Below are 21,369 nucleotides of genomic sequence, written 5' to 3' on the forward strand. Positions count from 1 at the left end.
GTGTGCTTGCAGCCCAGAAGGCCAATCGTATCCTGGGCTGCATCAAAAGAAGCGTGGCCAGCAGGTCGAGGGAGGTGATTCTGCCCCTCTACTCTGCTCTGGTGAGACCCCACCTGGAGTCCTGCGTCCAGCTCTGGGGACCTCAGTACAAGACGGACATGGACCTGTTGGAGCAGGTCCAGAAGAGGGCCACAAAAATGATCAGGGGGATGGAACATGTCCCCTCTGAAGAAAGGCTGAGAGAGTTGGTGTTGTTCAGCCTAGACAAGAGAAGGCTTTGGTGACACCTTATTGCAGCCTGTCAGTACTTAAAGGGGGCTTATAAAAAAAGATGGGGACAAACTTTTTAACAGGGTCTGTTGCAATAGGACAAGGGATAATGGTTTTAAACTAAGGAGGATAAATTTAGACTAGATATAAGGAAGAAATTTTTTACACTGAGGGTGGTGACACACTGGCACAGGTTTCCCAGAGAGGTGGTGGATGCCCCATCCCTGGAAATATTCCAGGTCAGGTTGGACGGGGCCCTGAGCAACCTGATCTAGTTGAAGATGTCCCTGCCCACGGCAGGGGGTTTGGACTAGATGACTGTGGGCATAGGCAGCTCGACAACAAGCACTGCGGAGTTTGACGACCGAGCCTTGTGTCTTTGAGAGGAGAACCACAAGTAAGAAGAACGCAAAGGAGAAAGTGGAAAAGTACCGAAGGAAAATAAAGCAATATTAAAGGTCAGAGAACTGCTGTGTTTTTAAAAGAATATCCTATGTGCTTGTGTGTAGCTACGCATGATCAAAAGGCTGTGCCCTATCAGTAAGCTGCTGATAGTGCGTGAACACTTGAGTTTTGTATAAAAGGAAAAGTTACACCATGATAAAGGTCTTTGGTTGCTGCTTGCCAGAGTCCGTGCCGTTAATCCCCACAGATGACCTTTAGAGGTCCCTTCCAACCCAAACTATTCTATGATTCTGTGATCTGTTTCGGATTGCAGATTGCTTCCTTACGTAGTTTTAGAAAGCATTAGTTATTTTAAACATACTCTGTCCAAGGCCCTGAAGGCAGCAACTTCTCTTTACAAGACCTCAATGGCTGGCCACTACTCAGCCCTCTGTGATATGCACAATTTTGGGGCATACAAGTCAAAACCATTCAGGTACAAAGATAAGCATAAAAATCAAAGTGTCGATATTATTTCCCACAGAGGTAATTAGGAATACCAGTAATTGTAATTCACCTGTGAAGATCAGCCCATAGATGGACTCTGCACCCAAGCCAATGGAATTCAACATGTGCCAAGGGCTTCCTCTTGCTTGATGTTTACATTGGAGACAGATGACACTGGGATATTTAGTCACAGGAATTGGGATCTGTTTTGCTTCCATTAAAACTGGACATGGGGAAAATGATCTACATGTAGAAAGCACAGGGTGAAATGAGAGAAGTGAAAGCTACTCTGATGTTCCACAATGCTTAAGATTTTCTTGAAACCGTATGCTTTCAACCCCAAACCTGAAGGTTTCTACAATATATACTGAATGCCTGTTCTAACAACATGCAAGAGTTTTCCAGCAAGATGTTTCTGTTTAGTTTCCAATATACTTGTAAGAAAAGTTGGTTTAAAGATACTAATACAATGATGCTGTTTCATGTAACGAAGTTCAAATACGTTTAACCTGTTTAAGCACAAGCTTGTTTCTTTTTGAAAGAATTCCAGAGCCACAAGTCATATTTTTAGACGTGAAAATTGGAAGAGTAGCAGAGGTTAGAGCCTGTTTCTGAGACCTCTGAGTGCATAAGACAAGCATGATTTAAGTCTATGTGCTTAGAATATATCAGTAGTCAGGTTGTAAAGAAAAAAATTTAAAAAACCAAGCACACCAGAAAGCAGATTAATATACTTGTTAATACCAATAAGGCTAAGGAAAAAAAATCTAGGCAGTAGCATCATTCAGCTTTCAAGCACATGCTAAACAGATACAGGAGTTTCCTTACTTTGAATTCATAAGGGATTATGAAATGCTGAAACTACTGATAGTAGAGGAAAAAGCCAATCAAACAACACTGCAGGCTTGCCTTTTAGTGGAGAGAAGGCAAAAATATACTATGCTGTTTGAACTAACCACGAAAATTATTCTGGATTTCAGCACAGTATTTCGCAGCCCATTGCCTTTCCAATCCCTTAGTATTCAGAGAGCCATATGACTGAAACACTACAATTAGACACTAACAGTATTTCAAACATTAAGACATTGTACTAATACCTAGATGATAGGCAATATACTGTGTTAAATTTTAAGTACAGGTAGACTAGATGAAATGGGTTTATCACCAGATTGAAAAAGATGCCACAGTCAGATACAGACTTAAGCCACAGATCTGTACCAAGATCACATCCCATCTAATCTAAACTAATCCACTAGCAGGGTTTTGGGGGTTTTTTGGGGGGGTGGGGAGATGTTTTCATTTTCTTACAGGAATAGTCATACAAGCTATTACTTTATATAGACAAGTTCAAAGCTAAATTTGTATATACACAGAGAAGCGGAAAACTAAATGTAAATGGGAAGGACCAATACTGGTGTCGCATTGTCCACTGTCATATTTTTAATTACCTTCCACACTTCAAAGTGCACAGACCCCAAGTTTGTGTTGTGATGAAGCATTGCCGTTATGCTTTCTTTCTTTTCATGTAAAAAAGCTCTTTTCATTCTCCGAGGACTCAATTGTTAAGAAATAACCATCCTGCCTGGTATTGCAAGACAAATGTTACTGCGCATACTGTGGTTATGAGTCTCATCTAATGCAAGATATCAAATTACAGTCTATTTAATTAAACAGAATTTCCTTGGAAGACCACTACCACACTGTTGAAGATGCCATCATATCTCATACCACAGCAGTAAAATAGTCACTAAAAAATACTGAAACATCTCAGATGAGCAGAGCATTTGGGAATTATCTTCTTTCTAAAAATCAACTACTGACTAGAAAAACTGTGCAAGAATGAAAGGACTATTTAAACAAAAAGAATCGCCTTATTAAGCCTGTTAAAAAGTCAATTTCTCAGAGTATAAATGCCCATTCCCCCTACATACCTCATTACCAAAAGCCTTGGAAAAAAAGGTAGGCTAATGAACAAAAGAAGCTGCCTAGCCTCAGGCCAATTTCTGCTTTTGGAAACGCCTATGTAACCACTGATGAAACAGAAAGGAGGTATATCTGCATATCCACAAGAAAGAATCTGGCCTAGTGTTTAAATTGCACTTGCAAAAGATCATGTTATTTGAATAACTCACTGTTTAGACACATCAGGCATTACTGTCTGTTCTTTTTTCCTTGTATCCACTGTCGGCTCTACAGGGGTAAGTACTACAGCAGCACATGAGACTATCGACTGGTAGGAGTCTTCTCGGCAAACTGCAAAGATAAAAATCTCAGTGTTAAAGAGCGAACTCAGTTTGTATTTTAAATGTTTAAAGAAAAAAGTATAATCAAGTCATCCTGTGATAAACAAAAATGCAAAAGATTAATCAGACTTCACTGTGGTCACCTGCAATGAAAACTTCATTGTTTTTCACATTTCCTAAAGTGCTTGCTTGGCACTTTTTTTGCCATAGACTGATACCCCATCATCATTCACTAAGTTTTACCTAGCACAAGTCAGTCTGCTCTAGTTCACTGGTGTGTCTGAGTCCTAAAAGGACTCATATTTCCATAAATGGCATCAGAATATGATGCACTTTTTCCTTTTTCATCACAAACTCAAAATGAGAGTGGAAATTATGGATGGTTTTCAGACAAACCTCCCACCTTCAAAAATTTCAGACTTTAAGAAAACAGATTTGAGAAAATCTGATTAGTGATTTTTTTTGTCTTCAACCGTTACGTCTCACTTTAATCCAAAATGGCCAAATCCACATGGTCAAGGAGCAATAGCTGATATATTGATTCATGCTTTCTGTTAATACAAATTATCTATGTATTACTGTGCTGGATGATATGACTTAGACAATATTTAGAGCTAGAAGAATGATCATGTATTTCAGCTGAGCATCTGGCTCAATTAGCACTAATAAATGAATACCCAAAAGTTCCTGACCTCCAAACAGACAACTATATTTGTTAAAATTTATAGATATTCTAAATTCTAAATTGCAAGTGTTACTAATAATTTAGTACTTAGCAGTCACCACTCCTACTGATTTTGAAGGTATAGATTTCCTTTACAGCCAAGGTGTACCTTTATGAGCCAAATAAAAGCTGGAATTAAGAGTTGGTTGTATTGAACAAAGCACAGCAGCTACTTATATTGTACATTTATGGTACTATTATATATCATATATAAACATGAAGAAATGTGGTGACTTACCTTTCACGGAGAAAGTCACACAGTATTTTATATGTCTAACATACAGAACTATTTTATAGAGCGTACACATGCACATACACAGCCAATAACAGCCTGTAAAACAAGGATGATCGCAACAAATTCTCAGCAATTCAAAACCAGAAAGAACCTATTTTACAAGTACATACATTTATGCAAGATTGTGACAGCTGGGAACATTGAACTGTGGCATTTATTTATCAATGGAAAACTTGTTTCTTAAGACTTTCCTACCTTCCATCTTCCACAATCATGTGCCTCCTTATTGCCCACAGACAACATACCTTTTGCATAGCCTGTGCTCCTCTTACAAGAGAAGCAAAACTGGAGTAAAACTTCATCCATATTGCCTTGACTGGGTCAAGAACAACAAACTGTGGTGTTTTACCCTGAGCACTCAATTCAGCATGAGTTCAGCGCACATCAACAAGATACACTGCATGCCCGACAAACACCTGGAGCGATAACTGGTGCTTTAAGGCAGCTAGAGAGTAGATTTTAAGCAACAGGTTAGAACAGGTTTGGATATTTCTACAAAAGGTAGGAAAAGTGCAAAGGCCTTTTTGTTTTCAGAGCAATTCTGAGCCATTCAGCAAGCAGCACAAATGGTTGGAGCACAGGCAGATCCTGGCAGGAAGAAAATTTTTTTATGGAGCACATGTAATGACGTTTAATGCATTTAATGTTCCCCAGCATTGCTTACGCTTGTATTTTTAAATGTTAACGTGCACGTTGCGCTAAGTGACTAAGACACGTAAGATGACCAGCACTGAAACCTTACCTTCATTTTTCTTTGGAACCAGTGCTACGCAAAACTTTGTCACTATCATAGACACCCATCTCCAAAACACAGACATACTCGAAGAGAACTTGCTATATTGCCTACAGGTATGCAAGTAGGATATACAGTAGAGCTTCATGCATAACAAATTAAGGAGGGAACTAATGCAAAATACATTGAATTAGAGAGACTACATAAGAAAAAAAGAATTTTAGGTGATTGTTATCCTGCTATGTTACGTGCAACCAGCAGACCATCTACTAGCAAGGTGCTATTTGGTAGGCACCAAGTAATGTACAAAATAGTATCTTCTCATTACAACCAGTGACTGAATATGTGCAAATATGAACATATATGTCTACTTGACTCTTGATTTACAGTCAAAGAACTGTAAAAAGATAGGTTTGTCAAAGGGTGATACTGATATTCAGTACCCGAATTGTAACCTGAAACGCTGATAAAAAAGGGAGAGTAAAGGATGAAGCAAATAGGTATTTTTCTTTAAAAGACCTGTGGTATCACTTGAATATCTAGTTATTACTTTAGAACTTGTAAAAGGTCTGGTGACTATGGAAGCATGACAGGGTAGGATTTTCCCTAGATCAGCCACTGTCCATCAGGGCAGTTATAAAGAAAGATAAAATAGGAAATCACAAGTAACAAAGAAGAAGCTGTTCGTCTCCTACCCTTTACAGAAATTTCACAAACGAATAAAACTGAAATTGCTTTTGTTTAATAATTAATGCTATATAGGAGTTGTATAATCTCCTAATTTACAACTGAAGACAAAGCCAGTGGTCATCCAGTGACCTGAGCTCACGGAATTTATTATCCTCCCATTCTAGACAGTGATACTCTTTGGTCTGGCTTTTGAAAACCACTACAATTCCTCCTTTTTATCTCAAGTCTCTGTGCACACAGCCGTAAGTCATTATGGGACAGTATAGTTAACTAAAATGTCATGAAATAGCAACAGCACAGCAGCAAGTAATTTTCACCTACTGGAGTGTATTCTCTTATTATCTGTTCATAACTTGCATTAAAATAACGAGAATGTGCTTGAATGTGGACTCTCAACTTTAACATTGATGAGGATGGGCACTGTTTTACTTAAGGAGACTGTTTTCATTTTACACTTCAAACTTCTCTTAAGTGTAGCTTCTTTTCTACACCTTCATTTTTTATCTACAAGTGGCTTACATTACCCCCAAAAGCCCATTAGTGATGTCCACATATCGTACTCTTCAGGAATCCAAATCTCTTAGATCCTCAAAATTTTACAAACCTCAGAATATCAAACAATTACACCAAGGGATTACGCCTTTTAACCATAAATCCTCTCACACGTCCAACTTGCACTTTAACAGCCAGCAAGAACTTTACAAATTTAGCCTTAACACATGAATTGGTAAGGAAAATAGAGAAAAGCAGAATTTCCAATCATCTGAGTTGGTGTCTGGAAAAACCATCAACATAAACAGCTGTCCCAGCCTATTACATTATTCCTGACGTGAGTGTGCAAATTAATTCCATGCTCACCACCCTCTGGGCCCAGCCATTCAGCCAGTTTTCAATCCACCTCATTCTCTGCTCATCCAGCCCATACATCAACAACTTGTCTATGAGGATCTTATGGGAGACAGCGTTGAAAGCCTTACTGAAGTCATGGTACACAATATCCACTGCTCCAATAAAGAAACCAATAAAGAAAATTTCCCCATCTATCTGCTACATTTTTACAATGGCACACAAGCGTTAAGCACATGTGGTAGGTAGAGGTTCTTTATCGCACTCGCTGCTGCATACCCCCAGAAGTGTGGAAAAAACTGTACGAGGTATCAACATCAAGGGAAACAATCAGCTAGTTTTATACTAGCTGTACTAATTTCTTTAAGAGACTACTATTTAGTATCTCAGAATGTGTTATACGCTGAATACCTTCTGAAAAAAGAAGTAATTTGCATGCAAGTGAGATGGAATTTTTCAGTACCATTGCATCTCCTTTATTCACAATTCAACCATTACATGAACCAGCTAATAACGGTAGTGAAATAATACAATTGGAGGAACATCTTTACTATGTATTATCATTAAAGAAATGTATTTTTCTTAGTGAAATAAAAGATACTACATATCAACTACAAGTCATACAAAGGACAACTCTACAGAAAGAGAAAACAAACAGTCTAACTTCATATAATACTATGATAAGAGATCTGTACTGCCTTTGAAGTTGCATAATTTCTCCCCAGATTCTTCAATTTATACTTTAATGATGCATACAGTTTGTTTTCTTCCATTGCCATGTGTTTAAAAAGTACCCCGTACAGTTAACACTAGGAGTGCTGGCTTGGATTTACCCTAGCTGGATTAAGCAGCCCCAGAACATCATCCACGATCAAAACAGATCTCTACATCTGGAGAAGAAAAACATTAGCTTTTTTTCCCCTTTGCTGTTTCTTTGAAGAACAATGAGAGAATGACTAATTAAACAGTTTTCTTCTACTTCAAACCAACCAGTGAAAAATTTTTAATTCCCTAAATAGTAGGACAGTAGGAAGCCTTCAACAGCTACTGAATAGAATGTATCTCTCTGGAGAATAAAAAGATTTTTAAGCTCTAGGTGTGTCATTTACAGTGTCTATTTCAAACACTGTTAACTGTACACATTTTTTTCCTCTTTTTTCTTTTTTTTTTTTAATAGAAGAGAGAGAAAATCTGGTTATCACCACTCACGATCAAAAATAAGTCTCCCTTGACACAAGATGCAAGTGATGGTTAGATGAAATTAGCAGCAAGTACTACCTGCTTAGAGAAAACAGACGGGAAATATTCATATGCAGTGTGCAATGAAGCATAAGGGATTCATGACACAAGGAGACAAAAACAGTGAAGTATTTCTGGATTTAAAAAAGCTGGGCACTTACTCTCACAATTTAAAGTATTTACACTTGTGCCTGTAAAGTTTAAAATAATCAGCTCTCATCGTTCAAGAGACAGATCAAGTCCAGAAACAACTGCTGTTTTATACCAAAAAACCTTCTGCTTTGGTAAGAAACTAGGCAACCAGGCAGGAGCATGGAAGGTGCTAAATACTTTCCCCTGAAATATCCGTCAACTGCCACTGTAGGAGACAGGGGACTGAAGCATGGAGGAGCAATGTCTGGATCCCAAGTATCCAATCGCACGTTCCTTTTACTACTGAAGGCCCAAAGATACGTTTTAATTACTCCAGAGCACCAATTCTCAGTGCAGGCATTTATGCACACTGTTTCCTAAACGCGGCTCTACCATGACGAGGCTCATTAAATGAGCCACCCTCTCTCTCAGGTGCTCTGAACAGAGGACAAGGAAGAGCTGCAGGATATGCAACCCATATGCAGGTTCTTCAGATAAGGGAAATGCGGGACAAAGAACTGTTACACATGAGACAGAGATTTTGCTAAAAAAAAAAAAACCAAAAACCAACACAAAAGCCAACCAACCAAACACAAAGGAATAGAGATTCTACTGTAGATTTCTTTAGTAGATTAGCCTAGTTTTGAGGACAAGTGAAGAGCTGAGGAAAGAAAAAGGAACATTTAAAACATGTAACTCAAGCTATTTTCCCAGGAAAGCTGCTGACACTAGAAATAGTTTACAAGAGAGGATCTTGAAATCCAGTCTATTAATTCGGGTATCTCCAGTAAGAACTGTGGTTAATCACCATGCTAATCCCTTCCTCACTGCACAGACATGTCCTCTGATATTCTTGGTCCACCCAGCGGGCTCAGAAAAGAACCACTGTTCAGACCTGTCTCTTCATCAACCCCAAACATCACCTGCATGAAACACTTTAGCAAAACCAAGTGTATGATTTCAGTTCCATACCCTATTTCTCAGCCCCAGAAACACCACAAAGTCTTTTAATACTTTGTTCTAAAGCCCAATGAGATTTTCAGTCTCTTTAAAGCAACACGAAAGGTCAAGGTACTTTGCGTCAAACCCATTTTTGCCCATCTACTTAAAAAAAGCCTAATATTAAAAAATAATTAAAAAGCCTAATTTTCTTCTGCTTTATTCTAGATTTGATGATGGTCTTTGAGAAAAAAAGCAAAACTAAATGGATCTCTATTTTATTATTAGTTCAACAGTTATTCTAGGGCCTCTTGTCCCTTAGAAACAGCTACATTTCACAATATCGGCCAAACGAATACTTAAGAGAATGAGATAATACGCTCACAGTCCCCAAAGGGTTTGCTGTAATAATTCTGCAATAAAACCATAGGCCCAATTCTTAAACACAGCATAGTCACAATCAGAAATTTTGTAATAGCAACAATTACAGGCCCATTATGGGCAAATGAATTACTTTCTGTCAGGTTCTTATGTTTCCTGGCTCTTTTGTAGTATTCACGAAGGCTGCACACACATATCTTCTTTGTGCTATCCACACTGGCACCCAACGGTGAAGGGTACATAACGTGGCGTTAAGCAGGAGCCAGGGAATTCTTCTAACACACCAACAGTTCTGTAGTGATTATTTGCACCCTTGCTTTTGTATCCTAAGTTTGTTTGTTGTCACAAGCCACTGACTTGTACTCTACGTATAAGAAATTAAACTGTAGGAAGCGAATGCTACTTCTTTTAATGTTAATGCTTAATGGAATGCTGCTGTTAGCATTGATACTGAATGGAAGGGTATGCCCTGATCACCTAAGGACACTACGGACATGGTAAGTCATGGAAACACTGACTGCTAAAATAATCACCTAGATAATGACAACACTAGTGGCCCACTTCTTGTACATTTTCTGTTAAGTACACCGTATTGACACAACGGCTGTAGTTTGGTCTCTCTTGAGAAGGACAGGGTAGCACCTTAACTCCTGTTCCGAGTCTTCTCAAGCAGCCTCCCCCAGCTTACAATGACTTGCAGCCTTGCTTAAACAGAGGGTTTCTAATCCTTCATGGATTTTATGAATTTGTTCAGTTACTTCCGTTCTTGTGTGATCTTGCAGTATCTACAACGTCCTGTAGAGTTCCAAAGCTGACCTACAGGTTACGTGAAGAAATATTCGTATTAGTCCACTTTAAACTTGCCACCAGTGAAGAAATACTCGTATTAGTCCACTTTAAACTTGCCACCAGCTAATTTCATTTGACTCCCCCAATTTTAATATTGGAAAAGACATTGCACAATTTCCCCTTCACTTTCTACTCAGGATTTTACAGACTTCTTTTGGATGCTTTGCCAGTCATCTCTTGTACAGGCTGCAGAATGTGCATTTGTTCCTGTATAAAACCTGTTCCACATCTCTGGCCACCCTGCTAACCTCTCCACGAACAATCACTCCTTGTTGCAGTTCCTGCTACAGTGATCCATCGTTGCAACACCGGGAGAAACTATAATTGCATTCACAGAAAATTAAGTAGGTTAGTTTTTCAGCTGTAACTACTGTATACCTAAAACATTCTAAGTATATCTATTTATGCTTGAGGCTGCTTCTAAAATACTTTCTTATTCACAGTGAACTACTTAAAGCAAATATTGTTCCAAGCAGCCTACACAGGAATTGAAAAAACAACCTTTAAAAATAAAAGTATATTCTATATCCCGTAGGTAGGTATTGCTTCTCAATATCAAAAAGCATTGTTTTAGTGTTAACATTAGGACTTTTAAAATAACAATTAACTTTCATTAGCTTTTGGCAACACTATTGGTCAGGGTGATGTCACAGGCTTGTATTTTTAGCACTGTAGTCTGTGACTTGTTTTGTGACATGGACGTGAATAAAAACCACATGCACAAATGAGGGAAAGGTTGTGATAAAAGGCTAATGATCTGAGCCCCAACAATCATGTCTAATTCTGCCAAATTGCAGGAAGTCTCATAACTGAACGGTATGAATATCCATTAGAATAAAAAGTAGAGGCTTAGTCATTCCGCCTAGGATGCACGGTAATAAACACCACGTGGTCCAAATAAGTGCATCAGTTTATTCACAAAGAGGCTTTGAAGACAACTGCTTAAATTAATTTACCATAGAAAACAGCCACAGGTATGTTCATGGGGCAAAGGAGGCTCACCCAGACCTCCTCTGCCAGTAACATATCTGCCATTCTTGGCCTACACACAAGCCTGAGCTCTCAGAACCCTTGGTCCTCCTGACTTACCAACGGAGCCAGGAAGCACGAGGCTGCCTGCAGGAGCTCTTGCTGGGAAATAACAAAGAAAAACACCACAGTCCAAGGTGACGGAAGAAAACAGAACAGCCAAAACCTCTGCTTTTCCAGTAAGAATGCAAAAGGTATTACTGAAAGTGCCAATTTCAGATGGAAACATAAAGCCACCTCCTGGTAATAGCCATAAGGTACTAGAAACTGGGAAACCCTCGTCTCTTCTCCTGAAGGACATGGAGGAAATCCCCACAGGGATTTCACCAGCTGCAAGACCTGGCTGCCTCCAAGTTCCTTTTTCAGCCAAGAGAAGAATAATAGTTTTAGTTCTGTTTTTGATCACGTTTGGGTTTCTATTTAAGCTACGTGATGCCTTCAAGAAAAGGAGAGAAACAGGAATGACTGTGACACTGGCATCTTAAAAGGAGGAATATAAAAAGACCTGCAGGGCATTTCTGTAGGCACAATACAAGCCCCTGAAGGAATGACTACTCTAACAACAATATCCTTGACTGTCATTCACCACAAGTAAAACTGTCAAACCTCAATAGCAAGCGTTTTCAGGAGCACAGTCTCTAGGCTGCAACTATTTTTCTTGGCCTAGCTGAAATAAAGACTGACAGGCAATCAAGATAAATTTATTGTTGTTTGTATTGAATGGCTGTAGTCACAAGAAATTAATTTAAACAATTAATACACAGATAAACCTCCAAAAGCACATTTATCATAGCTATTCCTGACTCATTTCTTCTTTCACAGAAGTCACTCATATACCGTGTATTAAAAAAATTACACCAGACATTGAAACAATTAGAGGATCTGTAACAAAAATGCCCTCCCTCTCTCTTCTCGGGGAACACATTTTCCATATTTATTATAAAATGCAAACAATATATTTCACACCTTTGCCCTCTCTAAGGTGGGGGTTTCCTTTTTTTTTTAAAAAAAAAAAACACACTCAAACAACTCTTGAGGGAATTTTGCTGTCATTGTTTTTGTTTAGTGATTAAAACTGCCCCAACTCTGGAACCTTGCTTACTTAATAATTTGCACATATCCCTTGAGAAACTTCAAGATCACTATGTGCTTAACTGGTATTGAGGTTTTGTTTGGTTTTTCTTAGGGCTAAAAATGTCAAAATTGTATAAAATCAGTTTTCTAGTACTATTTAATAAATCTAACGCCACCACATACCAAATAAAATCAATCTCTTTAGAAAATAAAAATAAACATATATTGGGGAAAGTCAATTCCACCTTATTCTTCAGACTCTGTCTGGAGTGGTTACAGACCTTTCCTGGGCTAAGCTGCATCCTGGCCCCCACACTCATACAGGATCCTACGGGAAAGCAAATTCAGCTCAGATGTCTCTGCAGTCACTTAATCTTGCGTACAAGCATGCATAAGCAAACAGATGGCTACTACTCCAGCTGACTGCTCCAGCGTAACCGCAAAGCAGTGGAGAAATGAGGAAAGCAGGTAGAGCATTACCCACAGTCTTCCCACTTGGTACTTCAGCAGCAAAGGGACAGGCCAGCAGCATTATGATCATCTATTTATACACTTCTGAACCAAAAGGGAAAATGCAGAGGCTTTAAGGAACAGCAGGTGAAACGCTGAGATGAGACATAATACTCCACACCTTCCTCCTGTGGGCATCTATGGCTAGGCACCAGCTAAACCTGTGTGTGAAGGAAGAGCACTTGCATGTTCACAGGATTGGAAAGTGAAGGCTCTTCACTGGTATGTTGTGATAGCAAGCAAAAGATGGACTCCAGAAGACAACCAGAATAGGAATTTCCTAGGCTGCTCACACAACTTCTCATGCAGTACCAGGGAAATGGTGTTCACAAGTTAGCCAGGTGACAAGAAAGGTCAGTGGCAGTTGTGGAAAGAGAATGGTACGAAGTCTCCTGTGCCACAAAGAAAACTGGGAAACAGAATATGACTGACTGTCTGTTTGTCATGCCTGCACTTTTAAAATTCTGCCCATTTACATAGTTTGCAGATTTTGCTACGCTTTGTGTTTGTCGCATATAATTTACTAGATTTCAAGGCCAAATGAAACTATTGTGGTCATCTGATCTGACATGTGGCACAGGTACATGCTGTGGTTCTTCCAAAAGTTCAGTATTATAGTCCTGATGCAAAACTTTAAGGTAGAGGTCACTGCTATGCCAGGTTCGTAAGTGATCTGCCGAGTTCTTCCAATTAATGGTCAAAATAAGAGCGTAATTTTTCCAATTGATTTTCAGAAGTACAGACTGCTAGCCAAACATCTATGCTGCAGATAAAGCATATGCTAAGTAAATTATGTGCATCTGTCTGAAAAGCAATAAAACAATTGATCGTTACACTGACGCCTTTTCACACTTCCTCTAAAAGTCTCAAATATTCTAAAAAAATCACCAAAGCTTGAAAATCTAACCAAGTTTTGAGGGCAATGTATTTTACTTTAAAGACAAATAAATTGAAATAGGAATAGATTATGCTTGGCAAAAAGGGTCAGGGGTCAAAACGACAGGCAGGTGAGGGCAAGCTTAGCAGTCTTGAAGAGCCATTAAACTGGATGATTCTAACAAACACTGTTTGAATGGAGCCCAACGCACATTATACCCTTAGAAATAAAGAATGCAGACTATCACTACACCTCTGAAGTGGAGTTTTGGTTCACAGCAAACCAGCAACTCAATGTGCTGCCTCTGCAAAAATGTCTAACACAAGCCTTGGCTGTACCAATATGGAATCGGTGACTCTGAAGTCACTGAAGTCAGGCTCAACTCGGTTACCATCTCACCTTCTCAAAAAGATGACTGAAGGGTGCACTCGTTATGCCGTATGTGATCCTGTATGAGAGAAAATCCCAGACCTCCCTAAACAAGCAGAGAAAGGTATAACAGAAATCAAACCGTAGCATTAAGAGCAATTAAACTCGGGGGGGGGACCAAAACCAAACATAAAATTGGTGGCTGTCTGTCTTTAGACATATTTAAAATTAAGACCAATACCTTTCTGAAAGATGTGTGTTAGTCAAGTATATATTTTAAGGTTCATTACAAGCATAACTAAACGAAGTATAATCACTTTGCTATTTAGGAGTCCAGACTTGATGAACTGAGGCCCCTATCTAACTGTGAAAGTCACAAAAGTCGGTTGCTCAAGGTCACACTACAAGGGTGCGACATAGATGCTTCAGTTATCCTGACCTATAAACCAGTGTTTTTAATTATACGAGTGGTCATGGCAAGCACAATAACATTAGTATGTATAGAGGTATTCTGGAGGCTGTTTTCCTTAAGGAAGTTATCTAAATCATTTTCCTCTTTCTGTAATTTTCAAATCTGATACTGACATTTACATTGTAGCCCCACAGAGCTCAATGGAGTGAAAGAAGAAAATCACGTATCAGAAAATTAGATATAAGACTACATGGTTTTAATTTCTTCCAAAAATATTTTCCTCTGCATAGGTCATAACTCTGCATAACATGCAGACGTCTGTTAACTGACCGTGTGCTTGGCGCCCATATGTAAATACGTCTGAAAAACTTCAAAGCAGGCTACCACAGGACAATGAAGCATCATGCAGATAGACTGGTACTGGAAGCAGAATAGCCAGAGCTCAGTGGTCTCCATCCAGGCCTGCATTAGATATGCTCTAAGCTCATTAAACATCAGAGAACTTACCAATGAGGAGTAATTAAAATTCCTGACATGAACCAAATAAAAACTTAACTTGCAAAGAAATTCAGTTGCTTTTCTTCTTGTTTCGTGTTACGTGTGAAGTTCTTCACAGAATGCAGCGATACAAACCTACGAACCAATGCAACACCTAAAGCCAAGCCATTACAAATTCATCAGGGTCTGTTGAGATTCTACCAGTCATAACAACTGCAAAGCAAAGAATGAATGAGTCAGTTTTCTTTTATTGGCAACCAACGATTTGGAGACTGGATAATAAGAAAATATACATTTGCATATTATCCCTCTACCTTGATTTAAGCACCTTTCCTCTGGTTTTGGCTCTAAAAAGGAAAGCTCAGGTATATTTACTGCACCTTTTAAGCTGAATGCAATACCGTACACTGGTAATATTAGTAAGAGAATTGCAAATGCTGAGCGATGGCGCTGTTATTAATACTGTTGTTTTTACTTGATGAAATACTGTAAATGTTTTTTGGAGGGGAAGGATAATGTTTTATTTAAAGCATGATTTGGAACCTGCACCAAATTTTTTTGTGCCTTTTCTCCCCCGATAGCAAAGAACTACATGCTCTTTCTCCTGCACTCCACCAGGTGACAATCTAGGCTATAAATTTTATGAATACAGAAGAGGATACAGGGAAATTCTGTAGGTGCTGGCAGGAAGATAACTTGAAAACCTGTTCCAGAGGAAAAGTGATTATGTTCTAAAACAGCAGAAGATGCACAGGAAATAAGAGTAAAACACACATTACTGATTTTCAGAGGATAACTCTCCAGCTGAACATAACAAGTAAACGGCCAAATTCACCTGGAGCTTTCTTTGGATTCATCAACCTCAGGATTTCTGAACTCAAGGTGAACTGGTTAAACAGAAGCAAAAAGATGAAAGCTCAATTCTCAAATGGTACCATTTGTCAAAGCAGATGAAGAGTGTTCATGAATATGGAAGACTGGTTGTGCATCTGTGAATCCAGCAAAATCTGGCCTAATGACTATTTAAATAGTGAGAACACATTCACATCCCCATGTTCCATCTTCCCTTGGGAAATCTTTGATCTTTACTTCAGATGTCATGCCAGAGGCATCCAAGGAACCAGTCAAGTACAACAGATCCTTTTGAAAGTTAGCGGAGTGCAAATGGACCAGAATTCTAGAGGTACCTAAAAATGAAGATAAACCACTTTTTTCTAATCCACAGTGATTCCGGAGACATCTTTTACCTATAACTAAATACCAGGGCATCTGGCCTTATATAAAATCAGCTATATCCATCAGTGCCCACCGCTTGTTTCCAAGGGACAATACTCCCCTTTACTACATATTTATGTAGCTTGCTCCTAAAGGATAGCACACACAAACGAAAATCCAGGCTCTAGAAAAATTGTAACCTACATAGCGAAGCTGGATAAGATAAATTAGCTCCCGAGTTTCTAAAACGTAGTGCACATAATGGCACTGCTCCATTCTCATCCAAATGTCAACAGCCATCACCTCCACAACCTAATTTAAAATCCTAGCACTCACTGGAAGGAGTCCCATTAACTTCAAGAACACTCTAGACACCATGGTTGGTGGTTAGTGATAACAAAGGTTATCCTTGTCTCTTCAAAGGGAGGGTCACTAATGTGATCTACGGTACGCAGAGCGTTTACTTGCATTTGTATGACCACAAGTGCATGACCACCAATTCTGGAACCTCCTTCTGACTAGTTCTTTAAGCCGCTGTGTATAGGAAGGTAATTTACTTCACTCTCTAGTGAACAATTATGCTCTTAGCTGATTGGAATTTAAGAGCAGGCCTAAGATTAACACTTGACATTTGTTGAAAGCCCTCCAATTTGAAAACAAGAATTATTTGGAAGTTACCCAATATTTTAAATACCATATGTATTAATCAAAATGAAACTTCACTTCTGATAAAATCTTAAATATGAATGTTATGTACTGTATCTAATCTATAGTGAAGATAATATTCAAAATGTAAAGATAAATCGAAGGAAACATACTTAACACATCATCCTCCTTAAAAACACCTCTCATAATTGTCCTATATGATTAATTTGTGTCCATCAGTCGCATTTGAACCGGCTAGATGCTTTATACACTCAATAGCATAAAAAAGCTGGAAAATCAGCAATCTAAAGTAACATTATTGCATTGAAAGAGTAACTCCTGTTTCAGTCAAAATATAGTTTTATAGCTCTGTAATAAATATATATAAAACAACACCACTCAGATGTGAGATGCCATGCACAAAATATGCTAAAGTTACTGCGCTTAGGCCATCAGCATCCATTTAGATTTAAAAAACAGGCAATGCATTTTCTACTCAACAAAGATTTCTCACTGTATGCTTTTAGTTTTCTTTCATATGTTCAGTTTCTCTTTATTAGCTGTGGTTTCAGAGGTACTGTCTAGTGTAACAATATAAAGCAAAAATTACTGTTATGAGATAGCTGCAATCCCCTGGGATTAAACACTTGACCAAGGTTTCACTTGACTACCATTCCCTGTTTGCCTCTCTACAACTGTACAAGCAATGTGGATAGCAATACTTGTACACAGAACCGCTACCCACAGATGAGAAATGCTATAAAAGAGCAATACATTAAAATTTGATATTGATACTACTTCTGAATCCTGAGCATCTATTTTGATTTTTAGATCTACTAATGGATTTGTTGCTGAAATGTGTTTTTAATATGAAGTAATACATTAAACATTTTGCAACCTGTCAATGCCAAGACAGCAGAGAGACTGTTCAGTCTAACTAGCAAATGACTCCCAGAGCTGTACTGTCAGTATTAATGATGTCAGGCCACAAACATGAAAGAAAGGAATGATTACTTACTTTACAGAACCATGATTCTTTCTGATAGAGTAGGAAGCAAAGATTGCACAGTAAAGTTCACTGCAGCTTCAGATAGGATATACATAGTCCCCCGTGCCTCCCAAGGAAGGTCAAGAATGACAGCAGGACCAGCGCTCCTCCTCAGTCCCTTGGAATTCAAAGATGTAACAAGTAGCTAAAGACTGAGAACTAAGTTTGAGAGTCAGGATGATTGGGGGATCAAAGACATACATTTACTGTGGCGTCTGTGAAACTTTCCTTCCTTAGATAACTATTTTAACTATTTTCTTTATGGAAAAAGCAGCCAACAAGTGGTGTCTTTTCAGGACAGTGGAAGTCAGGATTTTTGGCTGTATCAGTCAGAAATAACAGTCCTCAGCTTGGTGTCTGACCTAGCCGCCAAAACCTAAGGGGCAGGAAGTTTTAAACAGTTCTGGGGGTCACACTTATGTTACTCTTCGCGGCATATTCCTGAAGGAGCCAGAGGAGGTAGCTTGTCCTCTAGTTGCAAGAACATGGTGAGAGCAAGAGAAATGTTAGTAAAGCAGAAGGAAACTGTGAGATAACATACAGTCTCCACTTCAGTACTCCTTGTGCAGAAACAGTTTAATGTTAAAACCATCCAGTTATGCCTCTAAATAATAACAAAATGCATTGAAAAGGTATATACAAAGTGTATCAAAAATAAAACCTTATGTAAAGTCCAGGATACAGCTAATGCGCCCAGTAGCTGTTCTCAGCAGGAGTTTCCCACGCCTCAAAGACTGTAACATGACGATGTGGAGCCTGCTGTGGAGGTTAGCAGTGATGAGGTCCTTCTGCTGATGTACAGAGGGCTGTACAGTCAATTACCACATGCATTAGCTCTGTTCTCTCTTCCTTGGTTACGGAATATCTAACTTGTGAATATAAAGAGAATGAAGAAATATTTCTAAATAAACTAATCAAAACCAGTTTGAAGATGAGCACACAGCAACGTATTAGGCAATCTCCAGGTTCTGCCTTGCAGACACATGGAAAACAAGGGAAGTAACAACCATTTTGAGTTTTATAGTTTCTCATAGGACAATGAAACATCACGAGAGATGTTTGTAGGCCAAGACACTACTACTGAAAAACAATCTGGTCACAAGCATTTGGAGGGCACTTGCACAGTCATACAGGTACATCCCCAGTGACACTCCTTGAAAGATGGCAAAACACAACCATCTTGTATGAATTTTTGGGTAACATACACTGATACACAATGTCTTCCAAACAAGTAAAAATAAAACTGGAGAAAATGATGAACTGATTTAAAACAGAGCTTGGCAAAAGAGAGATGGTTCCCTTGATATGCTCCACAGTGTCTCAACTAACCAAGATGCAAGAAACTACTGGGTTAGTACTACCTTCCAGTCTCCAGCTTCTTGCTTTGAAATCTCAACAGGAATGGTGTTTTGCTTGCTAGAGCCACTGAAAAGAAAGGCAGAAAAACCTCCTGACACCCTGCCCAATTTTCTAGTGAATGTAAGGCATGAAAATAAATGCTTTTGTTTTCCTTTTCTAGTGAATATAAGGCATGAAAATAAATGGTTTTGTTCTCCCAAGTGCTTAATACCAAACAAGTATCACTTTCACTGTCAAAAACTGAATGTTTTTTCTTCTTAAAAAAATAGTGCATTTATTCAGGTACTCACACAGAGATTCCATTAGTTTAGACTCACACTAAAAAAAAACAGAAAAACGCCTACATCCAGGATTTCAACACTACCAGATATATTCGTGGCGCAAGGCTGTACTGGTCCAGACTTATCCCAGCAGAAATCCCAGAAAACAATGAGGATTGAAAGGGACTGTAGGCCCCACCACACGCTGCAGTGATGCTCAGGTTGATGTGCTGTGCCCGGGCTCTGGGAGGGAAGAAGGCTCCAAGCAGTTACTGCCTGCTCCTGCCAGCAGGTAAGGCAGAGGTGGGCATGGTCCTGCCAGCAGGTAAGGCCAGGTAGCCCCAGCCCCAGGAGCCAGCTGCCAGGGCCACAGTGACAAGGGCTACGGGAAATTTCTCTGCCAATAAGGCAAATAAGGGGTCAACACTTACTTTAAGCCAACGGTGCTTCCCGAGGCACCTTTGGAGGAAATACAAGTGCTGAGCTGCTCTATTACGTCCATCTTCAAATGAAGGCTCAGTCTAGCTCTTCCTTGTTTTTATAGGCTTACCTGAGATTGTGAGGTAAGTCTGAAAATATGACTTCAGTATATCACTGAAAGTGAAACGCAAAGAAAAAAATACAAATTCTTCTGCATTTTAAAAATCTCAGCACTTATAAACTAAATTATTTTCTGAGTATTTGAAGTTGGCCATACTTCGTTGTGATCCCTGCCAGCAGAGCCCTGCCCTCTGACTAAGGTCTCCATGTTGACAGAGTACGGATGACAACAATATACTGAATTTTAAGCTTATCAACACCACATTTTAATTGTTAATGATGAACGTGAAACAAAAATTTACAGAGCTGCTACAAAAGTATATGAAAGATGTTTAAGCATTTAGTAATATTTAATTTAATAATACTTAATAATAGCTACGCCATAGCTTAAACATCTGTAAGTTTTTATAAGTTCTACCTAAAAAATTGAATAGGAAAGCTTATTTAAAGTAAGACTTTCCTGAAATTGTATATAGAGTCTACATTCGTGCATACATATTGTCATTTGAAGGCTAATACTGGGCACTCCTGTTAATAGCATACCACAGATGCTACCACACACCTAAGAATAACAAACATGCTGAAGAGAAAACTTAAGAGCCCAGTTAACCTCTCCTTAATATTAAAGGGATAAGAAGAAACAGGTACATGAGAAACCTCACTGCTGTTAAGCTTGTTTGGGAAAAGGCTTGTCTAACTCGTACCACGTACATTGCTTAGAATACTTAACAACAAAAAGAAAATAATTTATTGCATACTCAGGTGGCTCACTCCCTCCCTCCCACGTGCCATCAGCTTTACAGGTAAGTGAACTGACAAGCTGCAAAACACCAGTCCTGGTGGGAAGCTTCGGCCACTTGTTTCATTTTAGCCTGTATTTCTGTGTATGAAAGCAGGAGACATTCAATTCCTGCCGCTTCTCTCTCTAGCTACTAAATAGAAGACCTTTCCCCTCCCAGTTACAGAGTGTCTCTGCTCTTGATTTTTAGGAAAATGTGACCGCCTGTTTAAAACAAATTTTCCGATTTTTCACTGAACAAACAACAAAGGTAAGGGCTGAAATCAATTTGGATAGAATATCTTAGAAATATTTCTACAGAGAAAATAAAAGTCCTTCCTACATTACAAGCTCTATTTGCAGGTAAACTATTACTGTGATGTTAAACAGGTATTTCACAGTTTTGACTATGGAGCTGCATTCCCTTGAGAGGTATTTTCACAGTTTAGTTACTATTACTACAATGTGAGAACACTGAAGTCCAATATAATAGAAATTACCGTTGCATACAATTTGCAGGAAT

General features: G+C 38.8%; 1 protein-coding gene across 1 annotated transcript in view; it reads right to left on the reverse strand.

Moving 5' to 3' along the window:
• The window catches only part of CCSER1 (coiled-coil serine-rich protein 1), a 670,454-nt gene that overhangs the window by 558,368 nt on the left and 90,717 nt on the right, over positions 1 to 21,369 (reverse strand). Inside the window, exon 5 of the mRNA XM_009329761.1 lies at positions 3,294 to 3,414. Within this exon, the coding sequence (XP_009328036.1) occupies positions 3,294 to 3,414 (121 nt within the window). The remainder of the gene's footprint in view (positions 1 to 3,293; positions 3,415 to 21,369) is intronic.

Source organism: Pygoscelis adeliae, unplaced genomic scaffold, assembly GCF_000699105.1.
Source record: "Pygoscelis adeliae isolate BGI_AS28 unplaced genomic scaffold, ASM69910v1 Scaffold67, whole genome shotgun sequence".
Lineage (NCBI taxonomy): Eukaryota > Metazoa > Chordata > Aves > Sphenisciformes > Spheniscidae > Pygoscelis > Pygoscelis adeliae.